Source organism: Microtus ochrogaster, chromosome 2, assembly GCF_000317375.1.
Source record: "Microtus ochrogaster isolate Prairie Vole_2 chromosome 2, MicOch1.0, whole genome shotgun sequence".
In the NCBI taxonomy this organism is placed as follows: Eukaryota; Metazoa; Chordata; class Mammalia; order Rodentia; family Cricetidae; genus Microtus; species Microtus ochrogaster.
In genome coordinates, this window is record NC_022010.1 from 15543670 (window position 1) to 15557000 (window position 13331).

Sequence of the window (13331 nt, forward strand, 5' to 3'; positions counted from 1 at the left end):
GAGGATGATGGGGATGATGGTAGTGATGAGGATGATGGTGGTGATGGGGATGATGGTGGTGAGGAGGATGATGGTGATGATGGTAGTGATGGACATGATGGTGGCAATGGTGGTGATGGTAATGATAGTGGTAGTGTTGGCGTTTATATTGATTATAATGGTGGTGATACTGGTGGTGATTGCAGCTGTTGCTAACAGTAAAGGATGGTGACAGGAAAATTACTTCCTGGACTCAAAGCTCTGATAGGGTCCTGAGTTTGGTCCCCACCGCCAGAAAAAAATTGCAAAGAACTTCAAACAAACCCTTGGCCACTGGGCGGGCGTGTGGTCCTCTGGGACTAAGCCCCATCTGCCATCTCCACACAGGGTGGAAGCCATGGCTCGGATGGCTGCCATGAAGGACCGCCAGCAGAAGGACATCTCTCAGTACAACCTGGAGATCCGAGAGCTGGAGCGTCTGTATGCACATGAGACCAAACTCAAGTCCTTCCTGCTTGTTAAACTCAATGACCGCAGTGAATTTGAGGAGCAAGCCAAGAAGGAGGAAGGTACAGCCACAGTCTCCCTCTCCCTCTCTCTCCCCCTCTCTCAGTAGAGCTGCCAATCATAGACAATAAAAATACAGCATACCTGGTTAAACTTAAATCTCAGGTTAACAATAAACACACTTTTAGGATAAGTTTGTGCCATGCAGTATTGGGGATACCGTTTGTTTCTTAGCTGCAGTGAGGACTTATTTTGATTTTTGGAAGGGGAGTTGGCCTGTGATTCACGTGCAACCGCTTGCCTGTGTTTTGTCTGCCAGCTGCAACCTGCAAATGTTTTTTCACCCTGAGGCTGTAATTTAGGGGCACATGAGGATCAGGGCTAGGTTTTTGTTTTGTTTTGTTTTTTGAGACATGTTTCTTTGTGTAGCTCTGGCTGTCCTGGAATTCACTTTGTAGACCAGGCTGGTCTTGAATTCACAGGGCTCCACCTGCCTTCGCCTCCCTGAGTGCTGGGATTAAAGGTGTGCGCCACCACCACCTGGCAACTCTGTCTAGGTTTGATGACTTGCCTGAGGTCTTGTCAGGGCACAGCACATGGTCATACTCATGGCTGGAATATACTATGTGAGATGGTAAAAAAGCAAAATGATTAGGGCTGGAGAGATGGCTCAGAGCTTAAGAGCACTGCCTGATTTTCCAAAGATCCGGAGTTCAATTCCCAGAACCCACATCCACATGATGACTCACAACCATCTGTAATGAGTTCTGGTGCCCTCTACTACAGTCATACATGCAAGGCAGAACATTATATATACTATAAACAAACAAATGAACAAAAAATACCAAGTTCTTACAGAAAAGCTCATTAAGTTAAAAAAAAAAACAACAAAATGATCAAAGGGAAAAGACACAAAGGGGGTGAAAACTAGGGAAGCTGCCCGGAAGGTATATTTGATCTTTGTTTTTTAGGTTTTAGGGATTGAGCCCAGGGCCTAGTACACACTAAGTTGTTCTTCCTGGCCACACCCATCCTCTTACTTGTGTTGTTTTCCCTGCCTTTTCCTGCCTTATCACTTGGGACTGTGTTGCTGCAAGTGTTTTTGAAAAATCTTGTGTATGTCTTACTCTCTAAAATAAATCAAGGGCCACAAGATTTCTCTCTCTCTCTCTCTCTCTCTCTCTCTCTCTCTCTCTCTCTCTCTCCTTCAACATTTGGTCTTCTTTTCATTTACTTATCTGCTCACCCTTCTTGCCACCATTCACCATCCATCCATCAACCAACCGTCAACCACCCATCAACCACCCAATCTAGTTACAGCTAGTTTGTGTAAGCCTCTACTCTAGCTGTCTGGCATGTGTGGTTTCTATATGACCCTCAGTATTATACCAAGAAGTAGGCATTCCTGCAGCTCCCCAGCTTCAGAAAAGGGATCCTGCAGTTCAGAGTGAACTTAGGTGTCCACTGTAACTAAGCAAAAGATTCAAAATTCCATCCCAGATAAATCCTCTGTTTTCAGTCTTAATCCTCAGAGCAGCACCTCTTCATTCTCACTGCCAGCCCAGATGGTCCTCTGGATGCTCAACACACACACCCTCATCCTCCCTCTTACCACTGCCTCAGTACTCATCCCCCATCACTTCTGTTCTAGAAACTTCCATGGGGTCCTCCCCATACCAGTGTCCTGCTCCAAACTGCTCTCCAAGTGACCTTCTTCCATGGTCTCACCATCGTGAACTGTGGATGTTGTCATTTATCCAACTGTCCAGTCGGGTCCTCACCCAGCAGATCTACTGGTCACTTACCCTGAAATAGGCTCCTTGTTTAGGACACGATAGAGCACTGAATGTGACAGTGTTTGCCATCAGTGCCATAGGGCTTACATTCTAGACACTAAGACAAAGGGGAAATAGATGTCAACCTAGATGAATACACAGACACCTTCAGTCACAGCAGACTCTTAGCTGAAAGAAAGCAAAAGATAGAGATGGGAAAGAGTCCCAATGGGGTGTTGTAATAAGAGTGGCGGGGCTGTGTCCCCAGCACCCCGGCCGCCTGCTAGCTTATGCCCCGAAATAACAACACACAAACTGTATTCTTTTAAACACTGCTTGGCCCATTTCTATCTAGCCTCTTCTAGGCTAATTCTCACACCTGGACTAGCCCATTTCTAATTACCTGTGTAGCCCACGAGGTGGCTTACCAGGGAGATTCTAGCCTACGTCCATCCTGGGTCGGAGCTTCATCGCGTGTGCCTCAGAGAGCAGAGCTATCCCCGCGTCCGCCCAGGAACCGGGAGCATGGCGTCTCTGCTCCAGAGCGCAGAGCTGTCGAGTCTGAGCTCACTTCCTCTTCCTCCCAGCATTCTGTTCTGTTTACTCCTCCCACCTATGTTATAACCAATCAGGGCCAAGCAGTTTCTTTATTGCTTAACCAATGAAATCAACAGATTGATATATGACACTCCCACATCAATGGGGCAGCGGGCACAGTGTAACCATCTTGGGACAGACAGCTGAGGAAAGCAAGGCACGAATCTTTCAATCCAAATGATGAAAAGAATCTGTTAGTGTGAGATCCAGGCATCCAGGCTGAGAGAGCAGCAGGGTCGAGATACAGAGGTGGGGGCAGACTAGGCTGAGACACGGAGGTGGGAGAGCAAGCCGAGGCTCTCCCATGGGCCCGCGGTTCAGATGGCTGCCCCCACACCTGTCCGTTCAGCACCTGAAATTCCACCCACCTGTCTTTTCCTCTAAGAGGCGACAGGGGCTGTCAGAGATGGCAAATCACACTCAGGTTTGAGCTGGTTTCTCAGGAAGTGGAGTGATTGACAGGGCCGGAGACTGCTTCACCTAGAGTGGTTTGGGTGGGCCCCTCAGGGAGGTGACGCATTGGCAAAGATGTGAGTGACCCAAGAGTGCTGCGGGGACCCTGGGGGAGGCCGAGAGCAGCTGAGACGTGTGCAGAGGCCCTGAGGTGTGACTGGGTGATGTGTGGCTGCTGTGGACGAAGGCTCACGGCTCTCAGGAAAGGTGCACAGGGCTGGATCACACGAAGCTTCATAGATGAATCAGGAACAGAGCTGTACCCCAGCGCAGTGCAGAACCTGGAGAAGACATGGGTGTGTGGTGACATGGTCTGCTGAGGGAGAGGAGGACCATATCTAAAGCGACAAGCTTCAGCCTCATCCCCAGGACAGTCACAGCAGGCCAGAAGTACTGAGAAAGATCTAGAAGGTTCCATCAGATTGCCATGCAGAAGCCATACCAAAGAGACAGAAGACTTGGGTTCAGGGGAGCCTGGGCTGCTTCAGGCTGAACAAGGCTCAGAACTCTCTGGGTCAGTCAGTCAACAAGCCTTCCTGAGAATTCCCTGCCCAGAAGAGGCCTTTCTTGACCCTTTCTTAACCTCCATCCTAGCTGGGCGGTGGTGGCACACGCCTTTAATCCCAGCACTCGGGAGGCAGAGACAGGCGGATCTCTGTGAGTTCGAGACCAGCCTGGTCTACAGAGTGAGTTCCAGGACAGGCTCCAAAACCACAGAGAAACCCTGTCTCGAAAAACCAAAAAAAAAAAAAAAACCTCCATCCTGCTCACAGGTCACCTCTACAGGGAGGTCTTCTCACCCATCTGTCTCAGGAATTCCCTAACAGCAGAGCCTGCCTCCATGTTGGGCACTTGGTAGTGCTTTATTAAGTTTTTTATTTATATTATTTTGGTTTATTTTGTGTGTATGTGTAGGGATGGGTGTGTGCACACCTTTACTCCTGAGTGCTGGGAGTAAAGGCGCACTCTGCTATGCCTGACTGGCTCTTGGAGTCTTTTTTTTGTTTTGTTTTGTTTTTTGAGACAGGGTTCCTGTAGCTTTGGACCCTGTCCTGGAACTAGTGCTTCTAGACCAGGCTGGCCTCAAACTCACAGAGATCCACCTGCCTCTGCCTCCCGAGTTCTGGGATTAAAGGCGTGCACCACCACTGCCCAGCTGGCTCTTTATATCATTTTATTTTTAAGTGACTCTTCTTCTGTCCTGGACATGGTGGTGCACACTTTTAATCCCAGCACTTGGGAGGCAGAGGCAGGCGGATCTCTGTGAGTTTGAGGCCAGCCTGGTCTACAGAGTGAGTTTTAGAACAGTTAGGACTTGACTTTTTAAAATTTTTTTTAAAATAAGTCTTTTTTTTAAAAGATTTATTTATTTATTATGTGCACAGTGTTCACCCTCCGTGTATGCCCACAGGCCAGAAGAGGGCACCAGATCTCATTACAGATGGTTGTGAGCCACCATGTGGTTGTTGGGAATTGAACTCAGGACCTCCGGAAGAGCAGTCAGTGCTCATAACCTCTGAACCATGTCTCCAGCCCTTTACTTTTTAAATTTTTTTTTTTTTGAGACAGGGTTTTGCTGTAATTTTAGAGCCTGTCTTGTAACCTGCTCTTGTAGACCAGGCTGGCCTCGAACTCACAGAGATCCTCCTGCTTCTGGTTCCGAGTGCTGGGATTAAAGACATGAGCCACCACCGCAAGGCTAGGACTTCACATTTTTAACATGGGTTCTGGGGAACTGAACTTACATCCTGACACCTTTGTTGATCAATGGCTTCAGACCCTGTCTCCAAAGAAGACCTTATCTTTTTTATGTCTGTAACTGCATGCCACAAGTGGGGGGGGGGCTGCTAGCTGAGGACAGAAAAGGTTGTCAGATCCCTTAGGACCGGAGCCATAAGCAGTTGTGAGCCCCAGGATGGGTCCTGAGGAATTGAACTTACGTCCTGACACCTGAACTTGGGTCCTCTAGAGTGGGCGGTGCTCATAACTGCTGTGCCATCTCTCCAACCACACCTTGGTTCTTGAGTTGGTGTCTCCCAATGAACCTGGAGTGCACTGGTTCTGCTGGCTGACCACCAGGCCCCAGGGAACCCACCTGTCCCCACCTTCCCAGGCTGGGACTATGGGCAAACATCACCGCACTCAGCTTGGTACCCATCTGGGGTTTGAACTTAGGTCCTTGAGTTTGTGCAGCAAATACTTCACCAGCTTTCTTAGCCCCCTTAGGAATTTCTGATGGGGCTCACGAGCAGAATTGCCTCACCCCCTCCCCAAGACAGTGATGAGAACAGGGAGCCTGGGTCCTTTCCCACATCTCCTGTGGTCTTTTTCTCTCCCACCCTTTCAGTTGTGAAGTCCAAGAAGCGTGGGAAGAAGAGCAAGGGCGAGAGTTTCGAGAGCTACGAGGTGGCGCACCTGCGGCTGCTGAAGCTGACGGAGAACGGGGACCTGAACCAGCTCACCGAGGACTTCCTGGCCAAGGAGGAAAAGAACTTTGCCCGCTTCACCTATGTTACCGAGCTCAACAATGACATGGAGACCATGCATAAGAGGACACAGCGGATCCAGGTGCATGGCTTGCAGAGCCTTCCCCACCCCAGATGGTCCCCAGACAAATCCACCTGCTCTGCAGACAATGCCCATGGGCCCTGAGTTTATGTCCCCAACCCAATTATGACAATGGCCTCTGCAGCAAGTACCATTAACTCTGGGCTATGAGCTAGGAAGGTACTCCAAGAATTTGCTTTATTTTATGTGTATGGATGTTTCACCTGCATGTATGTCTGTGTACCATGTGCGTGCAGTACCCACAGAGGTCAGAAGAGGGCGTCAGCTGTCCTGGAACTGGAGTTAGAGATGGCTGGGAACTGCCCAGTGGGTGCTGGGGATCAAACCCGTCCTCTGCAAGAGCAGCCGGTGCACCTAACCACGGAGCTGTCACCCCCCACTCCTCTACCTTGTCCTCTGAGACAAAGCCTGTGAATAGGGTTTGGAGTTCAACAACTGAGCCCCAGGGAGCCTCCTGTCTCCCTGTTACCATACTGGGGTTACAAGTGCATGCCACGATGACCAGACTTTTTACGTGGGTTCTGGGGCTGGAACTCTGGCCCGGCCACCTTTGGCTTCCGGGTGGAAGAGAGGTGGTTGGTTAGCTCTTATCTCGGACAGGCCCCGTGTTCATTGGCTTAGCGCTGCTCTGACAGGGCCTGAAGGCAAAGAACCCGGCTGCTTTTACTGAATCCAGAACTGCTCTTACTTAAGTGGCTCCTGGGCCTCCTCACTCCCCACAACACAAACACTTGCCCGGGACAGAGTCCAAACCACTGAATGCCACACACCAGTCCACTCAGAAGCTGTCTGGCAGCTGTCTTTGTGGTTCAGAACCAGTGATGACCCCCAGTCCCTCCTGGAGTTGCCCTACCTGGCGGTATCACACTCCCCCTCCTCCGATGGTTCCCTCCGACTGTGCCCTCCCCCCTCTGATGACGTCACGTTCCTCAGGCCTGTCCCTGCCCTGCTGTCACCTCGGGAACTCGTTATGCCTCTCTCTGAGGCCCTGTCATGTTTATGGGGCAGTTTCCCACTGGTGGGGTTTGTCGAGGACAGGGTACCAGGCTCTTGGCTTGCCCTGTTGTTTGAGGTTAACTGGCCTGCCGCTTCCCAGGGGTTCTGCTGTCTCCCAGGCAATCACGGGAGAGCCAAGCTAACCGAGGTGCATCCCCACAGCTGACTTCCTGTGGGTTGTTTGGTTTCAAACTCAGATCCTCAGAGTTGCACAGGTGCCTTACCCTCGGAGCCAGCCCCCAGCCCTGCAGGAGGAGAGTCTCCCTAAGTGCCAGGCTTCAACTTTTCCTTGGGGTCCACTGTCTCAATAGTCTGCAAGCCACAGCCTCCGGATTATCCTCACTCCTGCCAGGATGGTTACTCTGGAGCCCTGGCTGCCTTCTTGTTTTGTTTTGTGTTTTATTTATTTATTTATATATTTTTTTGCAATAAGGCTTCACTTGGTAGCCTAGGCTGGCCTGAAACTCACAGCAATTCTCCTGCCTTTGCTTGGTGATTGTGGAGATTTCTGGCATGAGTCACTAGGAAGCATCTCTGCTTACACTAGGATCCGTTTTCTTTTTTAAAGTTATTTTTTTTTTCTATTGGACACATCCAGCTTCACCCCTTTCCGGTGACCAGGTTACGGATCCATCCTCTCTGATCTCCTGTTAAGATTTGTTCAGTGGGGCTGAGAGATGGCTCAGCGGTTAAGAGCAGTGGCTGCACTTCCAGAGGACACAGGTTTAATTCCCAGCACCCACATGGCAACTCATAACTATCTGTAAACCCATTTCAGGGGGTTCCAACGCCTTCATACAGACATGCAGGCAAAAAAATGAATGTATACAAAATAAAAATAAATACGTTATTAAAAAAAGATTTGTTCAGTAACTATCATATTTAAAAAGCAGCGCTTTCTATACAAACCCCCAAATTTTTAGTTTCTCTGGGGACATCAAATCGGACACAAGGTGGTGATTTGTATAGGCCACTGTGGCCCTTGAATGCATTGCCACTGCCCTCTGGTGGCTGCCTGCGGTATGGCAGGAAGGTCTTTGTGGTCCAGCCTGTTCCGGGAGGGAGCACGGCCCTAGTCCCTGTGCCGTGTGGATGTACATGGATGTGAGGAGCACTGTGCAGCCTCCACAACACACTGGACCTTTGAGGGCTTTGGTAAGGTGGACTTTCCCCCTTTTGGCCTCAGTTTCCCTATTCTGTGACGTTGGAACCAGCACTGTAGCCTCCAGGCTCTTTGTTTTGTTTGCTTTAGAGCATTGTAATTTAGGGAGCCTGGAGTTCAAGTGTCTGTTAGGGAAATACTGCACCCCAAACTGCACGTGTCCAGGACCTACGCCACACCCACAGCTCCGCGGACGGACTGGTCATCGGCATTTAGCCGTTGTATGTGTGCCTCGTCCCCTTAGAATTTACTATCAGTGGTCAATTTGTCACCTCCACTGGAGTGGCCTCCTGTGCCGACATCTTCCATTATTTCTTGCGATGAGACCTGGGGATAGGAACTTCTGTGACAAAGGGCTTGGACATGCTCTGGGGACTGGTCAGAAAGGATAGATGTCTGGCCTGGCTCCAGGCCTGGAACTTGAAGTGGTCCTGGCCGCCTGAGTGGGGACTCAGATTTTTGTGAGAGTTTGAGGGACCCCGGGCTCAGCCGCTGGGTTCAGTGAAGAAGCCACTAGTCGCACATGGCTGTTTAAATTCTTTACATGTAATACAGCAGAAACTCCAGATGCCCAGTGGTGGGGGTGGAATGTGGAGGAGGACTGTTTATTACTCTGTTCTAGATGGTTCTAAACCTGTGGGCTGCCCAAGACCAATAGAAAACACAGATACTTACAGTTCCTAACCGTCACAAAATTACATTTATGAAGTAGCAATGAAAACCATTTTATGGTTGGGGTCACGAGAACATGAGGAGCTGCAGTAAAGTATCGCAGCATTAGGAAGGTTGAGAACTACTTCTCTAGATATTTCTAGATGATTCTCAGAGAGGATGAAAAAAGAAACCCCTGAGGAGGAGGAGGAGCGGGGGGGGAAACTCCTTGATGGGTTACCCAACACTGGAGTAGGGTTAGATGCAGGGGGGGGGGCGGCTGCCATTTTCCTCACCGATCCCCTTCTCTCCAAACAGGATGACATCATCAACCTGCGGTCACAGCAGCAATCCTCCCACGAGGGCACTCGGAGTATCCTGAGACAGATGGAGGTGAGCTGGGGAGCCTCCGGAACCTGTCTGTTGTCACCTGTCCGTGGTCTGCCAGGTGGCCTGTCCCAACTACAGAATCTTGTCCCCGAGGTCTATTTATTGTAAAGATGAGTCCCTTTTCAGGGGGTCAAACCCAAGCCTTGGGGCTGCAATTCCATCCCGACACATCTCTGCCTCAGTTTCTCCTTTTGTTTCTTCCTTGGCCCAGCTCTACCATTTTTCACCAGAGATAATGACCACAAACCACCCTCCTTCCTCCCTCCGTTCCTTCCTTCCTTCCTTCCTTCCTTCCTTCCTTCCTTCCTTCCTTCCCCTCCTCCCTCCCTTCCTCTGTGCTGAGAATCAAACCCAGGGCTTCCTTCACACTAGCTCCTTCCGCTACCTCTGAGCCACAGCCCACACCCCACTTGCAAATACTTCCTGGACTAGTCAGTAGAGACCAGGCTATGCCTACTCCTCTGGCCCCACCTCCCTTCATCTCCCTGGGGAGCAGGTGTCACTCGAAATCTTTCCATTTCTCGGGTGTGGAAACTGAGGCCACTGAAGGTAAAAGTGACTTGGCCAACCCTAGGAAGCCGAGCTATGCTGGGGTTTGGGTTTTACTGGGGGGCACAGGGTCTCATTATGTAGCCCTGGAATTCACTATGTAGACAAGGTTGACGTCAAACTCACAGAGATCATCCTGCCTCTGCCTCCCCAGTGCTAGGATTTCCCTCTTCCCTGACTATACCCTGGGAGCCTGAGAAAGCTAGAAGTTTTTTTTTTTTTTTGTATTTTTTAAAAATAATCTGAAAATTGGCACTTCCGGGATGGGAGAATGGGTGTCCTTGTGGTGGCATCTGCCACCCAGGCCTTCCTTGGTGTGTGATTTCAATCCCAAGGATGCCTGGCGATTGCATTAGAGCAGCCAGGGATCCAGCCATCATATACACGCTTCAGGCAGGAAGAAGGTGGACGCGTGGTGAGAAGGCCTCACTGGCTGAGTCGGGAAGCTCAGTCGTTTGTCCGGGCACCCCCGGGGCTAAATGGGTTCTCTCATGGAGGTGTAGGGAGAAGGAACAACAAACACCGGGTAATAAGTGGATTCCGCCTGACTGGCTGGGTGTGGAGTGCGTGCTTGTGATCCCTATGCCCAGTAGGCTGAGGCAGGAGGATCCAGAACTCAAACTGACAGTTCCTGCCCCTGAGCATCTTCCTTCCGATTCCTTGAGGCCGGCTCATTTCTACTCTGTTTCCCCGACCAGGTAGGTGGCGCCATTCTCGACTCTGCCTCTAGGGGGCAGCAAAGCCCAAGGAAGAGGGCTGGGCGCTGTTGTAGCTCAGGCTGGCCTCGGCAGGTGGTCTCCAGCCTAGCCCCACACCCTTTGCTTGGGGCCACCTAGAACCCTAGACTCTTCCCTGGGGTTGGGACTAGCGGTGCCTTCATTGGGGCTTTCTCCTCCTGGCCCTGTATTTACTGTTTTCTGTCTTCATGAGGGGAGCTTGGGGGCGCCATCCCCTCCCAAATGCAAATACCCCAGCAGAAGACTCCATCCTCGGAGCCACGGACTCTCAGGTGTTTCCACCCTGCTGAAGCCTCCCGCCCCACCCTCTTCATCATCTTCCCTCTACCCAGGAGCCCAGGTTAGACACTCAGAGCAATCACTTATTTTTGAGACAGGGTCTTATGTACTCCAGGCTAGCCTCAAACTCGCTACCTGGACAAGGATAATCTTGGACTCCCGATCCTCCTGCCCCCGCCTCCAGAACTGCAGGAGGGCACAGGGTTTATGCAAGTAACCCACCCACCGAACTACACCTTTAGCTGTCTGCTTTTTTCTTCATTTTGTTTGCCGCTGACCGGAAGCTTCATTTCTTTGATTGCATACCCTCTGGGGTTTGCAAGCCTTTCTGGGGTCCCCCAGTCACCTGCACAGAGAGTCCCCAGCCTCAGGCCAGGCCTGGTGTCTGTATGTCCCCAGGAGAAACTGAGGAAGACCACCGAGGATGCGGACATTTTTGAGAACAAATACAAGGAGATGAGCAAGACCCTGGAATATCTCAAGAACTCGGTGGAAAAGCTGTTCAAGAAGATTAACTGCGACGCTACAGAGATCCTGGGGAAGCTGGGCGAGACCGGGAAGGTAACAGACATCAACCTTCAGCGGTACTTCGGTGAGCACAGCCGTGGTGCAGCCTGCCTGGGTTCAAATCCTGATTCTTCACTTAATAGCTGTGCGACTTTGGCCACGTTCCTGACCTCTGCGCTCGGGTTCTTTTACCTCTAAAATGAGGGTAAACTCAGGTGCTACCTCATCAGGCTATTGGGAGGATTAAATACGGGATAGTTGATGATGGTCGCAGTGGACACGGGAGAGCGATTTAGGGAAATTCAATGCCCTTAACGAGAAAAACTAAAATTAAAAGGGAACTTTCTTACACACACACACTAACACTATACACATACATGCTCACACACACCTGAACACATGGATATACACACATACACATGCATGTGCACACACACAGGTACCCATACAAACACAGACAGATTCACACACATGTAAAAGATACAATATACACATGTATGCACACACATGCAAACAACACACACACAGATGCACAAACTTGCATGTACCTGCATGAACATGCATATAGTCAAGTACACACACACACACACACACACACACACACACACACACTCACGAAGCACGATAAATAAAGACTCAGAGACAGAAATTGCAGTTCAACCTGAAGACCAGAAAAGCAAAGCAGTCAGCAACTGGCTCATACTTAGACCTCAGTCTAAAAATGGTGAGCCTGCCTCCAGGAATCTCAGAATGCGATTGAGACTGAGTTGTCTCCTCCTGTCTTATCATCCTCTCTAGGGTTGGGGTTAAAGGTGTGCACCACTGGATTAAAGACATGCACCGCCTTGTTTCTATGGCAAACTAGTGTGGCTACTGGGATTAGAGGTGTGTGTGACCACTGCCTGGTCTCTAAGGCTGACCAATAGGACTGTCTTACTCTCTGATCTTCAGGCATGCTTTATTTAATTAAAATAAAAATGAAATGTCACTACATTTCCCCTTTTTGTCTAAAATAAAGGAGAAGGCTATAACTACTATAAGAAAAACTATATACAATAAGTACAATAACTGTATACAATATATTTAGGCAATAAATACATCAACAATGTCTAGTCCATCAGCATTTGATAAATTCAGAGAAAATACTCCATATCTATCCTATTTTGATGAGTCCAAAATTTTGTACCTAAAATAATTTCTACTACAACTTGCTTTACCTTCCAAAACTATCTTTGGCTATCTCACAACCTTATATACTTTATAATTTTTTTTTAGTGAATTTCTTTTCTGAGTCTCATAAGGGAGACTATAACTATCTAGTCTTCAACTATCTCAGAGACCCAAGGAGGAAATAATATTAACTGAGTAAGTAGGAAGTGCAAACAAGTGACTCCCAAAAAATGTGAGAAACGACAGAAACATCTGGATGCCTGGACAGTCACCCAAAGTTCCTCTGCAACCTTGGGGCATCCATATTCGGCCTACAGGTCTAGAATATTTGACAGACTTTTCTGTGAAGCAGGAGATTCTCAAAGGCTGTCCCTCCTTGTCTTGACAATGTTTGTCAGCCACTTTCTCTTGTGTCCTGCTTGTCCATTAGGACAGCAGACTGTCAGCAGTCGAGGCAAGGACATCTTCTTCCCAGTGGCTTACTTTTGCCACAAAGAAAGCAAGCTACATGTGGAATTTCTTCAGTGCCCATCATACTCTTTGAAGTAGACTGGTGCTACCAGGAGCAGACATGTCTCATTGTCATAAAAAAGAAAAAAGAACCTATGTTATTAAAAGATCTTAAATGCCATGTTCTGTATATCTCTGAAGTGTTTGAAGATGACCTGTCTATTTAAAATATATCTGTTTGACCTTGAAATCATACAAGTTCAATTATACTAGGTGATTAATTACTAACCTGCATTTCTTATTATCTTAAGTAGTTGGTAATAATAACTTCCAAGGACTAGAAATTTAGATTACATTGTTAAATGTTAAATATACATTGTTAATGTTATATATATATTATATATATAGTCTGTTTTAACAAAATTAATCTCAAATTTGTATCAATATATAAAATTTGGATACAATACACAAAAGTAATTCAATGTAACACATTTAAAACTAGCAGTTGTTTCTTTTTTTTTGCTTTTTCGAGACAGGGTTTCTCTGTGGTTTTGGAGCCTG

At 48.7% G+C, this 13331-nt stretch overlaps 1 protein-coding gene across 1 annotated transcript in view; it reads left to right on the top strand.

Annotated features, from left to right (window-relative positions):
* The window catches only part of Ccdc63 (coiled-coil domain containing 63), a 35412-nt gene that overhangs the window by 17071 nt on the left and 5010 nt on the right, over positions 1 to 13331 (top strand). The window contains exons 6-9 of the mRNA XM_005344461.1: positions 367 to 548; positions 5659 to 5879; positions 9007 to 9081; positions 11043 to 11235. Of these exons, the coding sequence (XP_005344518.1) occupies positions 367 to 548; positions 5659 to 5879; positions 9007 to 9081; positions 11043 to 11235 (671 nt within the window). The remainder of the gene's footprint in view (positions 1 to 366; positions 549 to 5658; positions 5880 to 9006; positions 9082 to 11042; positions 11236 to 13331) is intronic.